Raw genomic sequence first — 25,622 nt, forward strand, 5'->3', positions numbered from 1 at the left:
GGCTGCGCAAAAACCAAACCAAACTGATGACGTGTTCCACGGAGTCCTTCTGACTTCCGGGTCTACGTTAACGCTGTGCAGTAGAGACCACAGTCACCAAGAAAATGTAAGTTTACCTCTCATTCTGTCCTATAATACACATTTAATATATGACTATTATTTAGCAAAAAAAGCAGTGTGATGATAACTGTGTTTGTTTCCTCCATCAGGTCTAAAGTCACGTTTAAAATCACTCTGACGTCGGATCCCCGGCTACCATACAAAGTGTAAGTGACAGATCAGCATTAACGTTAGCTATAAACATCAATGAATACTGATGCTTACCGTCACACCCATGCATGTAGCTTGTTTAGCTAGCTGTGATCTTCATTATATTCGCCTGTAGTTAGCTAAGTATTGAAGCTATCTAGCTACTAGTACTAGCTAATTGCAAGATGCTAGATGTTACCTCTTGGAAACATGTTGTTCCCATGAACCATAACACAGCTGTCACTGGCCAGCTAGTTAGCTAGCATGCCAATTCACAATGACAGTAGTCAGTTTTTGCAGATGCTTTCGTTGTTGCCATTAGCACTGTCATTTGCTTAGTATCTGGGCACACAGTGAGCGAATAACATAACCCTCTCTTGCAATGTGTTTGCAGACATTTACAAATAACGTTAAATCACAACATTGCTAACTAGCTAGCCTATGTGTTCCAGGCTTTCAGCCTGCCTACCATATGTCACCACGTATCTTGATGACCTGCTGTTTTTGCACTTTATGAAATCTGACGTCATAGTTGAACAGTCAACACAGAACAGGACTCTGCAAATAGGCCTATGAAGCCTTTCCTTACCGACTACACCACGGCAAATAGGCCTATGAAGCCTTTCCTTACCGACTACACCACGGCAAATAGGCCTATGAAGCCTTTCCTTACCGACTACACCACGGCAAATAGGCCTATGAAGCCTTTCCTTACCGACTACACCACGGCAAATAGGCCTATGAAGCCTTTCCTTACCGACTACACCACGGCAAATAGGCCTATGAAGCCTTTCCTTACCGACTACACCACGGCAAATAGGCCTATGAAGCCTTTCCTTACCGATTACACCACGGCAAATAGGCCTATGAAGCCTTTCCTTACCGACTACACCACGGCAAATAGGCCTATGAAGCCTTTCCTTACCGACTACACCACGGCAAATAGGCCTATGAAGCCTTTCCTTACCGACTACACCACGGCAAATAGGCCTATGAAGCCTTTCCTTACCGACTACACCACGGCAAATAGGCCTATGAAGCCTTTCCTTACCGATTACACCACGGCAAATAGGCCTATGAAGCCTTTCCTTACCGACTACACCACGGCAAATAGGCCTATGAAGCCTTTCCTTACCGACTACACCACGGCAAATAGGCCTATGAAGCCTTTCCTTACCGACTACACCACGGCAAATAGGCCTATGAAGCCTTTCCTTACCGATTACACCTCGGCAAATAGGCCTATGAAGCCTTTCCTTACCGATTACACCTCGGCAAATAGGCCTATGAAGCCTTTCCTTACCGATTACACCACGGCAAATAGGCTTATGAAGCCTTTCCTTACCGATTACACCACGGCAAATAGGCCTATGAAGCCTTTCCTTACCGATTACACCACGGCAAATAGGCCTATGAAGCCTTTCCTTACCGATTTACACCACGGCAAATAGGCCTATGAAGCCTTTCCTTACCGATTACACCTCGGCAAATAGGCCTATGAAGCCTTTCCTTACCGACTACACCACGGCAAATAGGCCTATGAAGCCTTTCCTTACCGATTACACCTCGGCAAATAGGCCTATGAAGCCTTTCCTTACCGACTACACCACGGCAAATAGGCCTATGAAGCCTTTCCTTACCGATTTACACCACGGCAAATAGGCCTATGAAGCCTTTCCTTACCGACTACACCACGGCAAATAGGCCTATGAAGCCTTTCCTTACCGATTACACCACGGCAAATAGGCCTATGAAGCCTTTCCTTACCGACTACACAAGGGAGAGGAAAGGAAAAAGTGAAAGGGGGGGGGGCAGACAGTTGGAGTGATATAAAATAGGACTGTATTTCTTGTTTCAGACTAAGTGTCCCAGAGAGCACGCCGTTTACAGCCGTGTTGAAGTTTGCAGCAGAGGAGGTGAGTTCATCTCAAACTGGGTATTGCAACAAAAAAATACTAGTAGCTGGGCTATAATACAACAAGTCAAGTGAAAGCATTTTTAAGGGGTCACAACCCACTTTACAAGATGTAGCCCCCCCAAAAAAAGAGGAACAAAAGCACAGAGTAGGGAGATGAAGGTTGAGTCTCTTCTCAGTCTCCTCTCGTATGGATATGAGGGTTGAGTCTCTTCAGTCTATTCTCATACCGTTATGGATATGAAAGTTGAGTCTCTTCAGTCTCCTCTCATACATGTATGGATATGAGGGTTGAGTCTCTCTTCAGTCTCCTCTCATACATGTATGGATATGAGTGTTGAGTCTCTCTTCAGTCTCCTCTCATACATGTATGGATATGAGGGTTGAGTCTCTCTTCAGTCTCCTCTCATACATGTATGGATATGAGGGTTGAGTCTCTCTTCAGTCTCCTCTCATACATGTATGGATATGAGGGTTGAGTCTCTCTTCAGTCTATTCTCATACATGTATGGATATGAGGGTTGAGTCTCTCTTCAGTCTATTCTCATACATGTATGGATATGAGGGTTGAGTCTTTCTTCAGTCTATTCTCATACATGTATGGATATGAGGGTTGAGTCTCTCTTCAGTCTATTCTCATACCGTTATGATATGAGGGTTGAGTCTTTCTTCAGTCTCCTCTCATACATGTATGGATATGAGGGTTGAGTCTCTCTTCAGTCTCCTCTCATACATGTATGGCATAGCAATGATATAATACTAGAGTTGGCTACAGCACATAGGCTTTGCCTACAGTATGGATACGAGATGGCTTGAGTCCTCCTCTGTTGCATGGCAACTATCAAAGATTAGATAAAACACCTATAGTAAGGATAAGGCTAGAGTCTTTCCTCTGTCTCCTCTCTTACATGTATGACATGGCAACAATACAGGATATACAATATAGATACCAGGCTTGAGCATCTCCTCTCTGTTTAGTCTGGTCCCACCCTGCCTGCTTCGGTAGCTAGAACTGTCATTCCACATGCTATTAAGTCAATAAACAATTTATAGTAGATATTAGGCTGGGAGAGGACCATTGTTTGTCTTGCCGAATACCGATCAGAGTTCCTTGAATCAGTGGATCCTTTCCCTTTTAATATTTAGATTTATGAATGCAACCTATTACAATAATCACCATCCAAATAATGGACAGAGTATTCACTCCTAAAGATTAAATGAGGCAGATGGGTAATGCTTTGAGAGTAGCAGTAATTCATTTGTATCTTTCCTACCCTCCCTCTTCAACCCATTGTCCACTCTCCATTCCCAGCTACATAATACGTTTTTTCTTTCTCTCCTCATTCTCCTGCTCATCTGTGATTGATTTTAGAATGCCCGTGCTGCTCCGTGCTCGCTTAGCCATCCTTATCTCCCTGATTTCAGACTAGTGGCATCTCCTCTGTCTCTCTCTGTCTCTGTGTGACAGTAACAGGGGCATTCTCTTGAGTTATGTTCCTCTATAACCCCATAGGAAACTCATGAGGCTCATCATGATTCAAGCAGACATGAGTGATTGCTGTTTCTGCTGCTATATGCTTTGTCCTCTTTATACAAAGTAGAATCTTCACAGAGACAATTATGTTCTTAGAATGCTGAGGATGATTCTAACAGTTTGACAGTAGACAGCAGAGTAATTTTTATTTTTTTCTCCTTCGAACGAAATCTCAATTATTAGTATTTTGCCTTCAGGCTGTTTCTCATAGATAGCGGAATCTTTCGTTAATGATTAGCTTCCCCTCCCTTCTCCCTTGATGAGTTTTGTGGTGTGTGTGTGTGTGCGTGCGTGTGTGTGCCACCACCACCACCACCGTTTCCTTTTAGGAAAATGTAGGGCCGGAAATTTGACCGGAAAGCATTTTAATTGACCAGACATTTGAGAAAAGTACCGTACCCATATGCATTGGGTGTGTAACCTGATTAGGGTGTCCACCCACTGTGATCAGAATAATAGAAAGTACATCTTGATGAGAGTAATTCATCTTAACAGAACATGCAGGAGGATGCAACGGTGTGCGGTCCTATCCACGACTATCCACATTTACTTTTCCACAGTCAACAAGATGAGTAACGAACAGCTAAACCACTAGACTGTGTCAGTCTACTATTCCCCCATACTAGAAAAGTTTACCTGTTCTGTTTAATCAGCGTGCCATTCTTTGCGGGAAAAATACATTTGCCAATTCCAAACTGACTCTGGGACAGTTGTGGGATGAAAGATCCCAAATTCATTCAACCAGTACATCAACAACAACAAAAAAACTTTCAAAAGCAATGAGGCTGATGCAACAGATCAGAACATTTAGCTTAAACATTTTGTAAACTATTATTTCTTCACATTATAAGCACTGCATTGGGGTACACGCCATTGGGGTACCCGCAAATGTTTGTTCCATAATGCAATTAGCCAGAAAACACAGTTGTTAAAAGTACATTGCAAATGAAAGCTGTTTCATGTGACAGAGATGAACATATTCATTCCAAATTTAGAAAGAGGGGAGATCTAAAGATGCAACAACTAGCATGGGTTGCTAATATGACTAGGATTGTCATCAACTAGCATGGGTTGCTAATATGACTAGGATTATCATCAACTAGCATGGTTCGCTAATATGACTAGGATTATCATCAACTAGCATGGGTCGCTAATATGACTAGGATTATCAGATAGCATGGGTTGCTAATATGACTAGGATTATCAACAACTAGCATGGGATGCTAATGACTAGGATTATCAACAACTAGCATGGGTTGCTAATATGACTAGGATTGTCATCAACTAGCATGGGTCGCTAATATGACTAGGATTCTCATCAACTAGCATGGGTCGCTAATATGACTAGGATTGTCATCAACTAGCATGGGTCGCTAATATGACTAGGATTATCATCAGCTAGCATGGGTTGCTAATATGACTAGGATTATCAACAACTAGCATGGGTTGCTAATATGACTAGGATTATCATCAACTAGCATGGGTCGCTAATATGACTAGGATTATCAGATAGCATGGGTTGCTAATATGACTAGGATTATCAACAACTAGCATGGGATGCTAATGACTAGGATTATCAACAACTAGCATGGGTTGCTAATATGACTAGGATTGTCATCAACTAGCATGGGTCGCTAATATGACTAGGATTCTCATCAACTAGCATGGGTCGCTAATATGACTAGGATTGTCATCAACTAGCATGGGTCGCTAATATGACTAGGATTATCATCAGCTAGCATGGGTTGCTAATATGACTAGGATTATCAACAACTAGCATGGGTTGCTAATATGACTAGGATTATCAACAACTAGCATGGGTTGCTAATATGACTAGGATTATCAACAACTAGCATGGGTTGCTAATATGACTAGGATTATCAACAACTAGCATGAGTTGCTAATATGACTAGGATTATCATCAACTAGCATGGGATGCTAATATGACTAGGATTGTGCCTTTGGCTGCTGGACAATGAAAGAAAGTTGATTTTGAAAACCAATAGAACTTGAGAGAGAAAAAGACTACTAGTTTCAATGGCATATGGAGGTCTTTATAAAATAATTGACTCTACGTTTTATAGAAACAGATTTTGTCTAGGCTACTTTGAAGCAAGGTAAGACGTGCCTCATAATATGAAGTGAAATGTTCAGGTTTCACACACAGTTTTCAAAATGCATACTGCTGCGAGCTCACATTGTTCAGTGTGACACACTGAAGCCTGCCTACCATTTTGCACTTGAATGGGAAGCCCACTTCACTTATCAGTTTAGAAGTAAAAATAGTATTTAAAAAAAAAAAAAATTCAATCATGGCCATCAGAACTGTTTTAAACATGCGATTTCATTTAAAATTGTTGCACAATTATTTGTCTTATAAAAGCATATTTCACGCCAGCAGCAACAGGAACTGTAGCAGCAACTCTCACACTGTCTGACATATTTTCATCTTAAACTCTGTATCACTATGCTTTGCACTTTATAAAGAAGAAGAATCATAACAACTAACGAAAAATACACACACCAATTTATTTCCACTAAATGATGCAAATTAACCCATAGACCGAAATGCATGACCGGTCAAATGTATTTACATTGACTGGTATTTTCATCAATAAATAGGCTATTTAAGCATTATTTTTGCAATGGACTTGGTGCGTGCTTGTTTTATTTGCCAAAACTTTGCAGTCACTAGAAAACAAACCCCAAGTGCCCAGTTAGGAGAACTCAATAGAAGAGATTAGACGTTCCTCTAAGCAACTGGAACATTCAGCGTTTTCACAGTTTTTACATTTTATTAGGACAAATCCTTTAATCGCTACTGCAGTTACAGAGCATGAAGATAATCCTCCATCACTTTTCCTCTCTATCGAAGCTCAGCAACCTCCGTGACAAGTAGAGATGCGTGGGTTGACTCTTAACCCGCATGCCCTGCGGTTATGTCCGCAGGACGGGCAGGTTTAGGGTTGAATAATATGAAAATAATGCATAAAATATGACAATGTATAATTCTTGTGCAATTCGTATCTGTAGGCTACATTTGAGGGTTTTTCTTTCATAATTTTGTATCTGGTGTAGCACGTTGCTTTGGGCCTGACTGTAGGCAACAAATACACAGTAAATCATTTTGGGAATTTATTCAAAACATTTTACGTCAATCCACTGAGGCAAAAAGGACAATTTCGGAGTTGTAATTCAGGAAGAAAAAAACAAAAAACATGTGAAATGTAGAGTTGAAAATAAAGATAAGGGAGGGACTGAACAGTAGTCTAATGTTTGGGAAAGATTTGGTGAAGTAGTAAAAGTGGTTGATCGCAGTGGCGGCTCTATTTATAATGATTGTGAGGCGCGATACAAATTCCACAGTCACATGACGGGGGACTTCAAAATGGCACGTCAAGGGAACTGTACTGTTCAGATGGGTTAAATGTAATAATAGCGTATCTGGACACTGACTGTAGATCTATAACTTCTCACATAGCCAATATATTATTAACTCTTGCTCAATACTATTAAGCATTTCTTGCAGTAAAATGATACACCAAATGTACATTTTGACTCAGGAACAGGAGTGGAGAACTGATTTCTTTCAGCATCTTGTGAGAATGACTGCGTGGTTAGAACCTTTACAGACAGTCCCTATCTTTATCAGCATCATAAAAGCTGATTAGTATTTCAACCACACAAAATATGCATCCAAGCCGAACTGAAATCATATCAAAAAAAGATGTTGGGTCTTTTGAACAGCTTTTTAATTTCCTTTAAAATTGATCTCATTTGAACATTTTGCACGGAAAATCTTTCCCATTCTTTTTAGTTATTGCTTTTTATTCCCCCCCGGTCCCTAAACATCTTTGCTGTGTGAGAGAAGCAGAGATGAAAGAGAAAACAAATTTTACCAATGTCAACTAGATTGAAGTGTTAATTCTATAGATTTGACATTATTCTGGTGAGCAAGGCTTTGTTTAGTCAACATATAATGACAGAAGAGAAGCTGACTAAGTTGACTAACAAATAGCCTCCCAAAATGTGGGACATTATAATCAGAAACATCATCTAAAAAGTTCAGTCAAAATATCTTTACAACATCTCTGACTGTACAGCACATTTTCTATATTTGAGGGTTAGAGTCGGGTGTGGGCCTCAGATTTTCACTTTATCACATTTAGTCGGGTGGGTGGCTTATTAGAAATTGTGGGCGGGTGAATAAACAGCGACTCTCACATCATTACTGACACACACTCACACAGTTGTGGCAGTGCATGTCTCTTCCTGTGAGCCCGACTCCCCTCTCTCCCTGTGAGCCCGACTCCCCTCTCTCCCAGTGAGCCCGACTCCCCTCTCTCCCTGTGAGCCCGACTCCCCTCTCTCCCTGTGAGCCCGACTCCCCTCTCTCCCTGTGAGCCCGACTCCCCTCTCTCCCTGTGAGCCCGACTCCCCTCTCTCCCTGTGAGCCCGACTCCCCTCTCTCCCTGTGAGCCCGACTCTCCTCTCTCCCTGTGAGCCCGACTCCCCTCTCTCCCTGTGAGCCCGACTCCCCTCACTCCCTGTGAGCCCGACTCCCCTCTCTCCCTGTGAGCCCGACTCCCCTCTCTCCCAGTGAGCCCGACTCCACTCTCTCCCAGTGAGCCCGACTCCCCTCTCTCCCAGTGAGCCCGACTCCCCTCTCTCCCTGTGAGCCCGACTCCCCTCTCTCCCTGTGAGCCCGACTCCCCTCTCTCCCTGTGAGCCTGTAAACCCGACTCCCCTCTCTCCCTGTGAGCCCGACTCCCCTCTCTCCCTGTGAGCCCGACTCCCCTCTCTCCCTGTGAGCCTGTAAACCCAAGTCCCCTCTCACCTGGCTGTCCTTCCGGGGTTTTCAAACCTCTTCACAGGAACCCGTAGACATTTTCACACATTTGTTTTAGCCCTGAAATAGTTGACCTGATTCACCTTAGTCATGGGGTTGAGGATGAGTTGACAAGGTGAATCAGGTGGGCTAGGTCTGGAATAGATCAAATGCATGGAACGGCTGGGGGTCACAGAGGAGAGGTTTCAACACCCCTGGACTACTGAGATCCAGGTGTATAGCATGATCATTCTGTCTGTTTCCTCTCACAGTTCAAAGTACCAGCAGCCACCAGCGCCATCATTACTAACGGTGAGTCTGTTACATTGTGTCAGTATTAATAGAAACAGGCGAGTCTGTTACATTGTGCTGGTGGGTCCCATTATGTCTGGCAAAAACCAAACACTGCCTTCCACATTTAAGAACCTCATACCAATGGTCAAGCATGGTGGTGGTAGTGTGATAGTTTGGGGATGCTTTGCTGCCTCAGGACCTGGACTACTTGCTTTAGAACGAACCATGAATTCTGCTCTGTTAGACAATTCTAAAGGAGAATGTCAGGCCATCCATCTATGAGCTGAAGCCCAGCTGGGTCATGCAGCAAGACAATGATCTAAAACACACAATCAAGTCTACATGAAAATGGTTTAAAAAAAACAAATGTGATGTTTTGGATTGGCCTAGTCAAAGTCCAGACCTAATCCCCATTGAGATGTTGTGGCAGGACTTGAAACTAGCAGTTCAGGCTTGAAAACCCACAATTGTTTCTGAGTTAAAGCAGTTCTGCATGGAAGAGTGGGCCAAAATTCCTCCACAGCGACGTGAGAGACTGATTAACAACTACAGGAAGCGTTTGGTTGCAGTAATTGCAGCTAAAGGTGGCACAACCAGTTATTGAGTGTAAAGGGGCAATCATTTTTTCACACCGGGGAATTGGGTGTTTGTAAACTCGGGTTCCCTTTATCTAAAATGTGGTTTTGGTTGAAGATCTGATAACGTTCAGTATCAATAATATGCAAAAGTAGAGAACATCAGAAAGGGGGGGGGGGGGTGCTTTTTCAAGCCACTGTATCTGTAAAATCTCTTTTACAAAAAAAAGGTCCTTGTAAAAGATGTCCGTCTATGTAACACATACTGTTAAATGTTTTTGTTTTTGTTGTGCCTAATGCTGCAGCGTTACCATGTGAACATATGTGTCAATCTTACTCATCAGACCCCCTCTCTCAACCACTCTTTTGCATGTTTAATTCTTAGTTTTATTTATTCATGTTTTGGTGTTAACATTCATGTATTGCTATATATGCTAATCCCTTTTCTCTCTGTGCTCATGACAGACGGTATCGGCATCAACCCAGCTCAGACAGCAGGTGAGTCTTCTGTCTTCTCGTCCACACTGATGACAACAATAACTTGATTTATAAAACAATGTGTTACAAGGTGGGATTAAAATGGTTTTAATAGATTTATTTTTTTTTGTCAACAATCTACACAATACTTTAATGTCTACGTGGAAGAAAAATCCTAACTTTTTTTATAAAAGATTTATGAAAAATAAAACACTAATATATTTTAATTACATAAGTAGTCAACCCCAAGTCAATACATGTTAGAATCACCTTTGGCAGTGATTACAGCTGAGAGTCTTTCTGGGTAAATCTAAGCTTTGCACACCTGGATTGTACAATAATATTTTTCTAATTCTTCAAGCGCTGTTAAGTTGGTTGTTTTAAATGTTTTATTTAACTTTTATTTAGACAGAGAGTCAATGCTGAGACCAAGGTGTCTTTATTTAGACAGGGAGTCAATGCTGAGACCAAGGTGTCTTAATTTAGACAGGGAGTCAATGATGAGACCAAGGTGTCTTTATTTAGACAGGGAGTCAATGCTGAGACCAAGGTGTCTTTATTTAGACAGGGAGTCAATGCTGAGACCAAGGTGTCTTTATTTAGACAGGGAGTCAATGCTGAGACCAAGGTGTCTTAATTTAGACAGGGAGTCAATGATGAGACCAAGGTGTCTTTATTTAGACAGGGAGTCAATGCTGAGACCAAGGTGTCTTTATTTAGACAGGGAGTCAATGCTGAGACCAAGGTGTCTTTATTTAGACAGGGAGTCAATGCTGAGACCAAGGTGCCTGTATTTAGACAGGGAGTCAATGCTGAGACCAAGGTGCCTGTATTTAGACAGGGAGTCAATGCTGAGACCAAGGTGTCTTTATTTAGACAGGGAGTCAATGCTGAGACTAAGGTGTCTTTATTTAGACAGGGAGTCAATGCTGAGACCAAGGTGTCTTTATTTAGACAGGGAGTCAATGCTGAGACCAAGGTGTCTTTTCCAGATTAGCCCTATGAAGCACCACAATACACATCAAAATACAATAAACACATTCATACACACATTTAAATGCATATTATGCATGAAAAGCAAAACACAGACATGAAACACACATTCTTCAGTAAAAAGTTTCCCTAACAACCGTCTGAAATGCCCTTGGAGTCACCAATTCCTCCAATTTTAAAGTGCATTGGAGACGCAAGGTGCAAAGAAACCAAAAGGCTTATTTACCGAACTTTCTAGACACCAAAGGCATCTCCAGAGTTAACCAGCCCTCTGAACTGGTTTGATAACAGTGATGTTAAGTAAGTCAGAAGCTTGTGGAGCAAGGCTTTGTAAACAGAAAGAGTGTAATAATGTGACTTCAGAGGTCCAGCCAACCTTTTGGTAAAGAATACAGTGATTTAAAGTGTTTCTACACCTGCATTGCTTGCTGTTTGGGGGGTTTTAGACTGGGTTTCTGTACATCACTTTGTGACATCAGCTGATGTGAGAAGGGCTTTATAAATACATTTGATTGATTGATTTCCTGTGATAAAGAAAAGGGTGCTATGAAAAATGGCATCCAGGGGTTTAAGAGTAGAAGCAGCTGCACTTTGGTAAAGTAGTATCACCATAATTGAGAACAGGTAGAAAGGTTAACTGCACAATCTGCTTCCTGCTGACGAGAGAGACAAGATCTGTTTCTGTTTATCCCCGACCTTATGGAGCGGCAGCACAAGAGCTGATTTCCATACTTTTTGAATATTTCCTGATAATAATATTAAATACAAATTTTAAAAAGTGGGTTATTGAACCAACTATGGTGGGCGACGAACACTAGGATCCAATTGGTCGGCCCCTCTGGATTTCTTGTTGTCTATTGCTAGCAAAGCGTCAGGGGATTATTTTTCTGTAAATAACCTCAAATAAAAGCTTTGACTATAATTTCTCTTATCATTCAGCAAGTTTTCCCTTATCAGTATCCAGCCCAATGTCATTGTGAATAAGCTTAGAAATTATTTGAAAGAGAGCCCGCTGAAATAAAATAAATAATAATAATACAAAATAAAATGCTAATTAAATGCATAAGTGATGGCATTTTTTTTTCTTCCTGTAATGAGGCCTGTGTCTGAATTAATTTGTTGTGGCAGAGAGGAAGAAGTAGAACACTTTATTTTTTGGTTTTTCTTATAGAATTTAGCCGGGTTCCCATTACAATCCGAAAGAGAGTTTACGTAATAATCTGATTTAGCCTTTCTGATTTTTGGTTTCACACAATGATGCCTGTTGCTTCAAAGCTTGCCAGTTTGGTCCGAAGCCTGTGTTCCTGGCCTTGACCCAAGCGTCATCTCTTTTTATGAATGACTTCTGATAATTCCGGAGTGTACCAGGCATTCAATGGATTATCCACAATAGCATTGAAGGCATCTTCAGAATGGCTAAAAGCGAAATAATGTTCAGGGATAGCTGAGCTACAATCAAGGTCACTAAAGTAAAGATCATGTAAAGAAGAAAAGGGAAAAAAAAGCCTGTTCACTGATGTTTTTAAAGTTCCTCTTTGTGGTGACACAAAGCTTAGAATTTTGTATTCTCATATCTCTTAACACAAACAGCTGGGCAATGGTCAATAATATATTGGGCGAAGACACCAGTAGAAACACGTTTCAATAGTGTATTCATTTAAAATAAGATCAATCAGTTGGCTTTGACGAAGTAAGCTCCAAATGTTCAGATGCGTCAACCCACGTCCTTTTTAAAGTAACATGGCGTCTCCAACTCAAACTATGTTCAATAGGCTGTTGCAGGCCCTGTCTGATGGTTGATATGGCTTTAAGATAGCATAGAACTGCCCCATTTGGTCTATCCCTAGTAGGACTAGAGGAAGGAAAAGAAATTGATATTATACTGAACAAAAAAACTATTTCAAAGGTTTTACTGAGTTACAGTTCATATAAGGACATCCAGTCAATTTAAATTAATTCATTAGGCCCTAATCTTGATTTTACGTGACTGGGAATACAGATATAAATATTTTGGTCACAGATACCTTTAAAAAGTTGGGTCCATATCTGGTGTGACCAGAATTTGCCTGACACAGCATGAGACATTTTCAGCTTCAAGGAAATGTTTACAAATCCTTGCGACATCAGCCGTGCATTATCATGCTGAAACATGATCTCGGTGGATGAATGGCATGACAATGGGCCTCAGGATCTCGTCACGGTATCTCTGTGCATTCAAAGTGCCATCAATAAAATGCAACTGTGTTTGTTGTCCATAGCTTACAGTATGCATAGCCCATACACCTATATGTTTTGATGAGGTTTGTTCTAAAGTGGCCAAGTAACTTCTTAAAATTGAAGTACATTAATCCACTTTACAATCGGTATAGAGCCTAACTGGCATACATAGGTGGCACGTGAGTTTCATGTTTGGGGAAGATAATTTTCATCATTAAAATACACTTTTATAAGAGCATTACATGTATAATCGCATTTCTGGTCGCTTTTCGGAAGAGTGTTTTCTCGCTAATTGATTGCATTTTCAAACATTAATCTGCTCTGTGCGCATTGCTGTGTTTATTTGGAAAAAATTATTTATCAACATTTGAAGCTAATCGTTCTGATCTGTTGCATCAGCCACATTGCTTTTAAAACATTATTATTATTATTATTATTATATATATTTTTTTAATAGTTGTATTAATTTGTGCTCTATCGCATCTCACAACTGTCCCGGACTATGTTTGGAATATTTATTGATTTTGTACTATGGGGGGATAGTAGATTGACATAGGCTAGTGCTTTTGCAGTTCGTTAGGCCTACACATCTTGTTGAATAACGAAAAGTAAATGTGGACAGTTCTTCTAACTTCTTCAATATGAGCCTCGGAATTCCATAACAGGGACGCAATGTGTCTGTCTTCACTTTTAGCCTACTACTTAGCGGAGATGCTTGTGAGAAGGACCCGATCACGTGACGGGCATTGGCTATTTAGAATTAAGATATCTGAGAGAGCCCTGTGAGTGAGAGGTGCTTCAGAGCACGGCAGTCGGTAGAAGGGAATTCTGAATATTATATTCAGCTCGAAGGGTACAACAGCCACTTTGGCCTCAAAACGCATGTATTTTTTTAGGGGGCATTACGGCCACACAAGGGGGTTGCCACCAGGAAATTCGAGACCTAGTGAGAATATAATTAAGTGCTTGTCAAATAGTGAATGAGAGACTGATGAAGTGTGTGCAGCCTACACAAGAAACAGAGCAGAGCTCATGCCTTTCATGAGACTTTTTTTTTTCAAATCATCATTAGAGCATGTATTAAAAATCAAAACATATTGCCCAACATTTGTATAACGACTAAATATTCGTAACTCTAAATTAAGCATATTGGAAGACCTGTTTTGTTGTTAACCGCTCAACACAGAACAGCATGTTCGCACTTCCTTGGAAATCGTTTGGAGGAAATATCCTTTCTATTTTATTCAGCTTTGTTCAATTGTATTATTCATACTACAAAATAATGCCACAGAATTCTAAGCAAATCCTGTCTGCTTAATTAACTAGTGTTGCCCACAGCCACTTGTTATTATGTTCTTCTGAAATAGACTACATTTTTGACATATCTTCAATTTTTTTGCACTTTTACTTTACTGCGTTATTGCAAACAGGAAGCATGTTTTGGATTATTTTTATTCTGTACAGGCTTCTTTCTGTTCACTCTGTAATTTAGGCTAGTATTGTGGAGTAACTACAATGTTGTTGATCCATCCTCCGTTTTCTCCTATCACAGCCATTAAACTCTGTATCTGTTTTAAAGTCACCATTGGCCTCGTGTTGAAATCCCTGAGCGGTTTCCTTTCTCTCTGGCAAATGAGTTAGGAAGGACGTCTGTGTCTTTGTAGTGACTGGGTGTATTGATACACCATCCAAAGTGTAATTAATAACTTCACCATGTTCAAAGGGATATTCAATATCTGCTTTTATTTTATTTTTACCCATCTACCAATAGGTGCCCTTTGCAAGGCATTGGAAAACCTTCCTGGTCTTTGTGGTTGAATCTTTGTTGTTGAATCTATGTTTAAATTCACTGCTCGACCTTACAATTATCTGTATGTGTGGAGTACAGAGATGAGGTAGTCATTCAAAAGTAATGTTAAACACATTTTTACTCCTGAAACTTATTTAAGCTTGCCATAAAAAAGGGGCTGATGACTTGACTCAACACATTTCAGGTTTTCATTTTTTATTTTTTATTAATTTCTCAAAATGTAAAAAAAAAAACATAATTCTACTTTGACATAATGAGATATTGTGTGTAGACCAGTAATAACACAACAAAATGTGGAAAAAGTCAATGGGTGTGAATACTTTCTGAAGTCACTGTATGATACTAATTCACATACCCAGATAATCAACAACAACTACCGTGGACAGATACCTTCTGTTGGTAACAGGGCTTTATGTCAATATCAAATGTTATTTTTTACATGCGGCGAATATAGCAGGTGTCGACCTTACCGTGAAAGGCTTACTTACTTACAAGCCCTTAACCAACAATGCAGTTTAAAAAAAATAAAGTTAGTTGAGGGTACAGGAGTTAATTTGTACATGTAGGTAGGGGTAAAGTGACTATGCATAGATAATAAACAATGAGTAGCAGCAGTGTAAAAACAAAGGTGGTGGTGGGGGGTCAATGCAAATAGTCCGGACTGTGGTTGATACCTTCTGTTGATACCAGGTCATTATGTAGATAGAGGACTGTGGTTGGACTGTGGTTGATACCTTCTGTTGATACCAGGTCATTATGTAAATATTGGACTGTGGTGGGTACCGTTGTCTGTAGGAATGAGATTTGCAAGCTGTATCCCAAATGGCACCCTATTCCCTGTAGTGTACTGGTTTTGATCTGGGCCAATAGGGCTCTCTGGTCAAAAATGGTTGCACTACATAGGGACTAGTGTATGTTGTTTGGGACGGAACGATAGTGACTAAAGAGGGGGATCAGATAATAACAGAATAGACCCAACGTAAGCTTGTATGTAAATGTGGTTTATTATATTTCTTCATGGATATTGATGTGATGCTCCAAGGAGGCATACTAACACGTTATTATGTGAGTATGAAGTCCAGTCTTACCCTAACCAGACTGGCTGGTTTGAGACTCCCTTAGGAGTCAGTTACTTCTGCATCCCAAATGACGACACACTATTCCCTATATGGTGCACTACTTTCGATCCAAGTCGGTTAGGACATGTACCTCGTGCATGACACAAGTCATTTTTCCAACAATTGTTTACAGACAGATTATTTCTGTAATCCATTATGATTTCAGTTTTTTGATGTTCCTGACCACAGATTCTCCCATCCCTGAGCAGCGTATTCACGAGTACCACATTTTTGTCTTTCTTTGGCACGTAGGACACTAGGGATGTGGCAGCCGTGAACACAAACTTAGAGGAATTGAAAGGCCTGTTCCGTGTATTCAACAGCTGAGGTGGGAGCTCTGGCTTGTTTTTTTTTTTTCTTACTGTTCCTACCATCATCAGCTTCCTTTTGAGGAACTCCTGTCCAAGCTTGTGCGAAGTAAAAAAGTTAACACGTGATGTTGTGGCCACGGAGTCCCTGTGTCACGTCGAGTACAAACCGCATCCCTTGGTTCTTCTCAGGGGCTCCTCCATCTGACTTCCCCTGTATACACTTGCAAGTTCCACGCATATGATGAAGCAGCATCACAGACATCCCGGATCTTGTTTCCATAATTTGAAGGTTTAGACGTTATGTACTGCCTGAAGGGGAAGCGGCCCCTAAATGGCATAAGCTGCTCATCAACAGTAACGTTGGGCCAAGGGCAGTCCACCCACTTGTTCCACACTGACCTGATCGCAGCTAGCTTGCCTCTCTGACGCCGAGCTGGTCTGGTGTCTCGGTTATCGAAGCAGATAATTCTGGAAGTAATGTGGAAGTTTTCCAGAGACGACGTTGAACTGAAAGGTTTTCTGCCAGTTTCTTCATCCCACAGGGATTCTGTGGATTCCCCATTTGGATCTGAAAACACCAGCAAGGATAAGAATCCCAAAGTAGGCATGTAAATCAGTTTGGTCCATCTCTTTCCATCTCTCCAAAAACACTTTTTCCCTCCAAGTTAGTGTAGTCCAGAATGGTTTTCTGGATGGTGTTTGGGATGAACAGTTGAAAAGAAGACTTTATTTGCTGCACATGAGTAACCACCATCTGCGTTGGCCCTGGTTGAATCCTTATCACATTGGCAGCCATACCGGGTGGCTCATTCCTTGGGCAAGAAGACCATTCAATTTCAAAATTTTTTGACATCAATATTTCTCCTTCTGCAGGATGCTGATGAGCTGGTCCTAGATCTGGCTGAAGGTCAATCGTACCTTCTTCCAACTCACTGTCAGACTCTGAATTGACAGACATGATCCTCATATTTGGAAAATTCTTCATCTTCCAAAGTTGAAGACACTTCTTCCACACTAGCTTCTCTCTCTGCAAAAAAAAATTCTAAGGCCCTGTGAGCAGAGATGATTTTTTTCCATACTGATTGAATGTGGTAAGGAGTCACACATGCAAAGCAATTTATTTGTTCTCCCTCCCCCAATTTGCACCTGGCTGGGGTAGAGTGTAAAAAAATTCAGTATTTTCCCACAATGTATCAAAATAATGTATTGTAATCACATTGTGCAGGTTCCCTCAAGACATTGTGTAGTTTCACACACTACAAAGGGTAAAGAGTGCGAGAAAAGCGGGAGACAGACAGGTTCTTGGTGCTATGTTGAAACAGCAGACCCAGGGAGGAGAGAGACCGAGTGAAGGCACACAGCAAACATTTTGTTTTCACCTACACACTTTTCCACACTTTTATTACTTGGGTCCAGTGGTCCCGAACACCACATATGTAATATAAATGTGTAGGGGTGTGCACAGGGTGCTCTCAATGAAAATGTGTTATTTTACATGTTCTTCACAGAAAATGAGCCAAGGCCAATGAGTCTTCGTGAACATTTGAAATGGGTCCCACAGACCCCAAACACCACACGAGTGTTAATACAGTATGACTGGAATTTATATAAAAATGCCTGGAATATTTCAATTTTGGAGAATCTCTTATACAATGGGTTAAAGTAAAGTATCCCTGTAAATTATTTAATTATGGCTACATCTCAGAAAGCATTAAACAGTCAAGAGGAGTGAAAAAGGTTGTCCACTATCGGCATATCTATTTATAATGGCCATCGAAATGTTAGCTATTAAAATCATATCCAATAATTTTCAAAGGGCTAGAACTCTAGGGCATAAAAATCAAGGTGTTTGCAGGTGATTCATGTTTTCTTTTAAATCCACAATGTGGATCCCTCCACAGCCTCATAGAGGATCGAGATAATTGTTCTAACCTCTCTGGATTACAACCAAGTTATTAGAAGTGTACTATGTTACGTATTGGACGACAAAACAAAACAACTTTTACAATGTCGTGTAGTTTAGAAGAGGCAAGTGGAAGGGGGAGAAAGTAAGGAACTTGTCTGTTGGCCCCTGCAATAAAGACCAAAAAAAAAAGTATACCAGTTTCATTTAAGGACCAACAAATTGACAGCCGTGCCATATAGATCGCAAAATAGTTGGAAAAAGATTTTTCAATGTACCGATTCCATGGCACAAAACGACCTAGTTTTTCAATTTAAATAATACAAAATTCTTGCAACCAATATAATGTTATGTATATGGGGATACAACCATCCCAGCGTTGCAGATTTTGCAGAATCATTAGATCACATGTTTTGGTACTGTCCAGATGTGGCTTGGTTTTGATTGCAGGTTCAGGAATTGCTGAAGAATTGCAACATTTATCTGGAGGTAACTCTGCAAATAGTACTGCTGGGTGATTTTGAAAAGTCATAGTCAGTCAATCAATCAATTGATACTCTTAGCTAAATGTCTTTTTCATTTAGAGTCTTTAGAAACGGAGAATAGAAAGGTTCAGAACTTTTGTGAAACATCACAGCACAATTGAAAAATATTTGCCAATAGAAATCAAAACTGGATGGTGTTCAGAGATAGATAGGAGGGGCTGAATGTAGCTGGAGGGTGGTATTAAAAATAAGAATAAAGTATACCGTGTCTGTAAAATGGATATACGTTCAGAACTTTTGTGAAACAGCAAATTTGGAAAATATGGCAAATTGAAATCAACTTAAAAAAATTATATATATATATTTCAGTGTCTTCAGACAACCTTATTCTAAAATTCATTAAATTGTATTGTTCTCTCAATCTACACACAATACCCCATAATGACAAAACAAAAACATTTTTTATAAACTTTTTTATAAAAAAAAAAAGATCCTATTTACATAAGTATTCAGACCCTTTACTCAGTACTTTGTTTAAGCACCTTTGGCATCGATTACAGCATTGCATTTTCTTAGGTATGACACTACAGGCTTGGCACACCTGTATTTGGGGAGTTTCTCTCATTCTTCTCTGCAGATCCTCTCAAGCTCTGTCAGGTTGGATGGGGAGCGTTGCAGCACAGCTATTTTCAGGTCTCTCCAGAGATGTTCGATCGGGTTCAAGCCCGAGCTCTGGTTGGGACACTCAAGGACATTCAGAGACTTGTCCCGACGCCACTGCTGCATTGTCTTGGCTGTGTGCTTAGGGTCGTTGTCCTATTGGAAGGTGAACCTTCGCCCCAGTCTGAGGTCCTGAGCGCTCTGGAGCAGGTTTTCATCAAGGATCTACTTTGCTCCGTTCATCTTTCCCTCGATCCTGACTAGTCTCCCAGTCCCTGCCGCTGAAAAACATCCTACAGCATGATGCTGCCACCACCATGCTTCATCGTAGGGATGGTGCCAGGTTTCTTCCAGACGTGACGCTTGAAATTCAGGCCAAAGTGTTCAATCTTAGTTTCATCAGACCAGAGAATCTTGTTTCTCATGGTCTGAGAGTCTTTAGGTGTATTTTGGTAAACTCCAAGCGAGCTGTCACGTGCCTTTTACTGACCAGTAGCTTCCGTCTGACCACTCTACCGAAAAGGCCTGATTTAGTGGAGTGCTGCAGAGATGGTTGTCCTTCTGGAACTTTCTCCCATCTCCACAGAGGAACTCTGTCAGAGTGACCATTGGGTTCTTGGTCACCTCCCTGACCAAGGCCCTTTAATGCTGCAGACATTTTTTGGTACCCTTCCCCAGATCTGTGCCTCGACACAATCCTGTCTGGGAGCTTTACGGACAATTCCTTCAATTCCTGGTTTTTGCTCTGTCAACTGTGGGACCTTTTATATAGACCGGTCTGTGCCTTTCCAAATCATGTCCAATCAATTAAATTTGCCACAGGTGGACTCCAATCAAGTGGTTTAAACGTCTTAAGGATGATCAATGAAAGCAGGATGCACTTGAGCTCAATTTCAAGTCTCATAGGGTCTGAAATACTTATGTAAAATAATGTATTTGTTTTTTTTATTTTTAATACCATTGCAACAGTTTCTAAAAACATGTTCACAATAAAATATGTTATGTAGCAAGCTCAAGGGTGTGGGGTTTCCACGTCTCCAAGTTCAATAACAAAACATGCACCAGTAGAATGCAAAGGGGAAGTTTATTAAGGATCCCCCCTCCCTTTAGTGATTATCTTTCCCGCTCTTCATAACGCACGTTGCTCTCTTCTTACTCTGCCCCTTTGTGCAGGCTGCTTCCTCCTTTATCCCCAAGCACTCCCTGGCTTAACCAGCGACAGCCTTGCCTTGCCTTGTTGGGGCAGGAAGTCCATATAAGGCTCGGGGGTGGAGCCAGTGGGCTGCAAGATATCTCCCCTCAATAACCACTCCCTTCACCTCTCCCTGCCGTCTGCCACAATATATATATACATACATACATATACTTCCATTCAAAAGTTTGGGGTCACTTAGCTTTTCTTTCAAAAACAAGGAAGTTTATTTAAAAAAAATACCATTAAAATAACATCAAATGGATCAGAAATACAGTGTAGACATTGTTCATGTTGTAAATTACTACTGTAGCTGGAAACGGCTGATTTTTAATGGAATATCTACATAGGTGTACAGAGGGCCATTATCAGCAACCATCAGTCCTGAGTTGTTAGCTAATCCAAGTTTATAATTTTAAAAGGCTAATTGATCATTAGAAAACAGTTTGCAATTATGTTAGCACAGTTAAACTGTTGTTCTGATTTAAAGAAGAAATTAAACTGGCCTTCTTTAGACTAGTTGAGTATCTGGAGCATCAGCATTTGTGGGTTCGATTACAGGCTCAAAATGGCCAGAAACAAAGACCTTTCTTTTGAAACTTGTCAGTCTATTCTTGTTCTGAGAAATTAATGCTATTCCATGCGAGAAATTGCCAAGAAACTGAAGATCTCGTGCAACGCTGTGTATTACTCCCTTCACAGAACAGCGCAAACGGGCTCTAACCAGAATAGAAAGAGGAGTGGGAGGCCCCGGTGCACAACTGAACAAGAGGACAAGTACATTAGTGTGTCTAGTTTGAGAAACAGACTCCTCACAAGTCCTCAACAGGCAGCTTCATTAAATAGTACCCGCAAAACAGCAGTCTCAACGTCAACAGTGAAGAGGCGGATGCTGGCCTTCCAGGTAGAGTTCCTCTGATCAGTGTCTGTGTTCTTTTGCCCATCTTAATCTTTTCTTTTTATTGGCCAGTCTGAGATATGGCTTTTTCTTTGCAACTCTGCTCAACAATACAGAGACAAAGAAAATAGAGAAATAATAGAAAAATAACATGTAATAATAAATACACAATGAGTAACGAACGATAACTTGGCAATATACATGGGAGTACCAGTACTGAGTCGATGTGCAGGGGTATGAGAGAGTGCTCCTTCGTGCCTCATGTTACACACAGAGCCCTGATCGGCCTTGAAAAGCCAACTGACATTTACTCCTGAGGTGCTGACCTGTTGCACCCTCTACAACCACTGTGATTATTATTATTATTATTATTATTTAACCCTGCTGGTCATCTATGAACGTTTTGAACAACATCAGCCTGGATCCTCTCTAGGTTTCTTCCTAGTTTCCTGTCTTTCTAGGGAGTTTTTCCCTAGCCACCGTGTTTCTACATCTGCATTGCTTGCTGTTTGGGGGGTTTCTGTACATCACTTTGTGACATCGGCTGATGTAATTTGATTTCATTTAGAATAGCATAGGCTATTCAGCTAGCTAGCATTGACCTCCAGGTAGATGGAGTGTTGTGGGATAGCAGAGAGTGGTGTGTATTAAAGATGTTTCTTGGAATGTGTTACTTTTCAGGAATGGCTCAATAAATAACTTTACTCTTCCATTCCTTTTGAAGGCTGTTTTTAAAAAAAAAAAAAGTGTTTTAATAATGTAGTTGTGAGCAGACAGTCAGTTGAACTAAACTCATCTTTGGGTCCATGAAAAGTTCTGGGCTATATAAAACCCATGTATTATAGATAGTAAACTGCACTTGCGGTAGCCTACAGCACCCACGCCTGGCTTTCTTCACCTTGCACTAGTTGTACATGAAGACGTGAGAAAGCAGGCCGTTGAATACATGTCATACTATATAAATGCTATCCATAAGGTAGAGTACTTACTCTTGGCTACTTTTCTCTGTCCGTCAAGTCCTTTAATCACCATGCCTTGTAATCACCATCTGCTGTATCACCGTGCCCTGTAATCACCATGCCCTGTAATCACCATCTGCTGTAATCACCATCTGCTGTATCACCGTGCCCTGTAATCACCATGCCCTGTAATCACCATCTGCTGTAATCACCGTGCCCTGTAATCACCATCTGCTGTAATCACCGTGCCCTGTAATCACCATCTGCTGTAATCACCGTGCCCTGTAATCACCATCTGCTGTAATCACCGTGCCCTGTAATCACCGTGCCCTGTAATCACCGTGCCCTGTAATCACCATCTGCTGTAATCACCGTGCCCTGTAATCACCGTGCCCTGTAATCACCATCTGCTGTAATCACCGTGCCCTGTAATCACCATCTGCTGTAATCACCGTGCCCTGTAACACCATCTGCTGTAATCACCGTGCCCTGTAAACACCATCTGCTGTAATCACCGTGCCCTGTAATCACCGTGCCCTGTAATCACCGTGCCCTGTAATCACCGTGCCCTGTAACCACCATCTGCTGTAATCACTCTGCCCTGTAACACCATCTGCTGTAATCACCATGCCCTGTAAACACCATCTGCTGTAATCACCATCTGCTGTAATCACCGTGCCCTGTAATCACCATCTGCTGTAATCACCGTGCCCTGTAAACACCATCTGCTGTAATCACCGTGCCCTGTAATCACCATCTGCTGTAATCACCGTGCCCTGTAAATACCATCTGCTGTAATCACGTGCCCTGTAAATACCATCTGCTGTAATCACCGTGCCCTGTAAACACCATCTGCTGTAATCACCGTGCCCTGTAATCACAGTGCCCTGTAATCACCGTGCCCTGTAATCACCATCTGCTGTAATCACCGTGCCCTGTAATCACCGTGCCCTGTAATCACCGTGCCCTGTAAACACCATCTGCTGTAATCACAGTGCCCTGTAAATACCATCTGCTGTAATCACCGTGCCCTGTAATCACCATCTGCTGTAATCACCGTGCCCTGTAAACACCATCTGCTGTAATCACCGTGCCCTGTAAACACCATCTGCTGTAATCACCGTGCCCTGTAAATACCATCTGCTGTAATCACCGTGCCCTGTAATCACCATCTGCTGTAATCACCGTGCCCTGTAATCACCGTGCCCTGTAATCACCGTGCCCTGTAATCACCATCTGCTGTAATCACCGTGCCCTGTAATCACCGTGCCCTGTAAACACCATCTGCTGTAATCACCGTGCCCTGTAAATACCATCTGCTGTAATCACCGTGCCCTGTAAACACCATCTGCTGTAATCACCGTGCCCTGTAAACACCATCTGCTGTAATCACCGTGCACTACCCTTAAGTCTTCCGTATTGTTATGCTAATGATAATGTATTGCCTCAGAGGGAATCATTTCCTGTTAGCTAGTTGTTAGTAGTATAGGCTAACGTTAACCTATCTGTCAGTACTTGAACACTAGTCTATGGGCTGTTTTGGGATGTTACTACTTGATATATTTTACAACAGATTTGCTGTGTTTTAGTAGCTCAATCTATCAGTTCGTCTCATTTATCTCCTGGAGGTGTCTGTGGATTGGTGCTGTGAGTTTTTATGGCGCTAGAGAAATGCCTAGGAAAGACTGACAAGGTGAATACTGCAGTGACAATACTATCAACTGTTTTCAGGTGGGGGGCGACTCTTTATGGAGAACGTTTGTTTTCTTCTATTCTCTGATGTTATTGACGATTTATGTTGTTGTTATTTTCCAGGGAATGTGTTCCTGAAGCACGGTTCAGAGTTGCGCATCATTCCCAGAGACCGAGTGGGAGGAAGGGGAGTAGGAACAGACCGACCTTCCTCATCCTCCTCGAAGACCCAATGACTCAGACACACACACACACACCGGCTGAATCATCATGTTTCACTTCTGACCTGCGGAACACTCAGTGTGTGAGTGTCAGTGTGTTTGTGTATATATTTTCTAGACCTGAAATTACTACACACACACACACACACACACACACACACACACACACACACACACACACACACACACACACAAACCTCTACTCAAAGAGACACACTGCAGCTGCAAGCTTAATTCTGTCTATACTGTCTGCACTATCCAAATGCAGCGTCACCCCAGGCTGCCCATAGATATTCTCACACTGAAGTAATTGATTACACACAGACACACACACACACACACTCTGGCGGCTTCAAGAGAAGGACTTGGCGGAAGCTTAGCAGACAATGTGCTTTGAGTTTGGGAACAGTTGTAGTTTTGTGTACCTAATTTTAGTTGTAATGGTAAATGGCTAATAGATCTGCCTCTTTTTGTCCAACATGGTTAGGCATATTTAGGTATGTATGCATGTACTTGCTTTTTGAAGAGGACTGCATTTAATGTGGATTTGTACTACACATTCAAATGATTTAGCTTATTCAGCATGCCTTCAGAGAGCATTGTTATATCACTTGTTTAATAAATTATGCTTGTTCAAAGAAGCTGTCTGTTTTACATCCTGAGGTTGTCTTGTCGAGCATCCTTTTCTAGAGACAAATACTGTCCAAGCAAGCATCCATAACTTACAATGCAGATCTTTCTGGAATATATTCATGTAGGTAACTTTAATATATTGCATTTCCCATTCTAGCTGAGATCATTTTGTAATGCCATTATTTCAAGTCTGGTTTGGGGCGTTAAGGAAAACCCATGATGGTTTTTCAATCTTTGCTGAACATGGGTTTTTCAATCTGTACCCTCCAGAATTTACTTGCCAGGTTAAATAAAGGTTCAATGTAAAAAAAAGTTTTTTAAAGAATAAACTGTATTGTGATAAACTGAACATGGATCTCTGCTGCCGTCTGTCTGATTCCAACAGTACTGCTGCGTGTCCATTTAATTTAGTACAGTAGTCAACACTGGCATGTAGTATAGCAGAGTCTAACTGTTAAAATATCATTAGGCCAGTAACTGAACGGTCGCTTGTTCAAATCCCCGAGGAAAGGCACATAACCCTAATTGCTACTAGCTCTGGATAAGAGCATCTGCTAAAATGACTCAAACGGGGGAAAAAAAAAACATGAAAATCAACTAAGGTCTCAAAATTCCCTGGTTGGAAGATTCCCGGTTTGAAGATTCACAGAATCAGGAA

At 41.3% G+C, this 25,622-nt stretch overlaps 1 protein-coding gene across 1 annotated transcript; it reads left to right on the forward strand.

Moving 5' to 3' along the window:
* Window positions 1–25,313, forward strand: ufm1 (ubiquitin-fold modifier 1). Its single transcript, XM_029770350.1, has 6 exons — window positions 1–106; window positions 210–266; window positions 2,108–2,165; window positions 8,799–8,838; window positions 9,861–9,893; window positions 24,234–25,313. Coding segments are annotated over exons 1-6 (303 nt in total). The 5' UTR covers window positions 1–104; the 3' UTR covers window positions 24,347–25,313.
* The last annotated feature ends 309 nt before the right edge of the window (window positions 25,314–25,622 follow it).

The sequence above is a fragment of the Salmo trutta genome, chromosome 12 (genome assembly GCF_901001165.1).
Source record: "Salmo trutta chromosome 12, fSalTru1.1, whole genome shotgun sequence".
Taxonomy (NCBI): Eukaryota; Metazoa; Chordata; class Actinopteri; order Salmoniformes; family Salmonidae; genus Salmo; species Salmo trutta.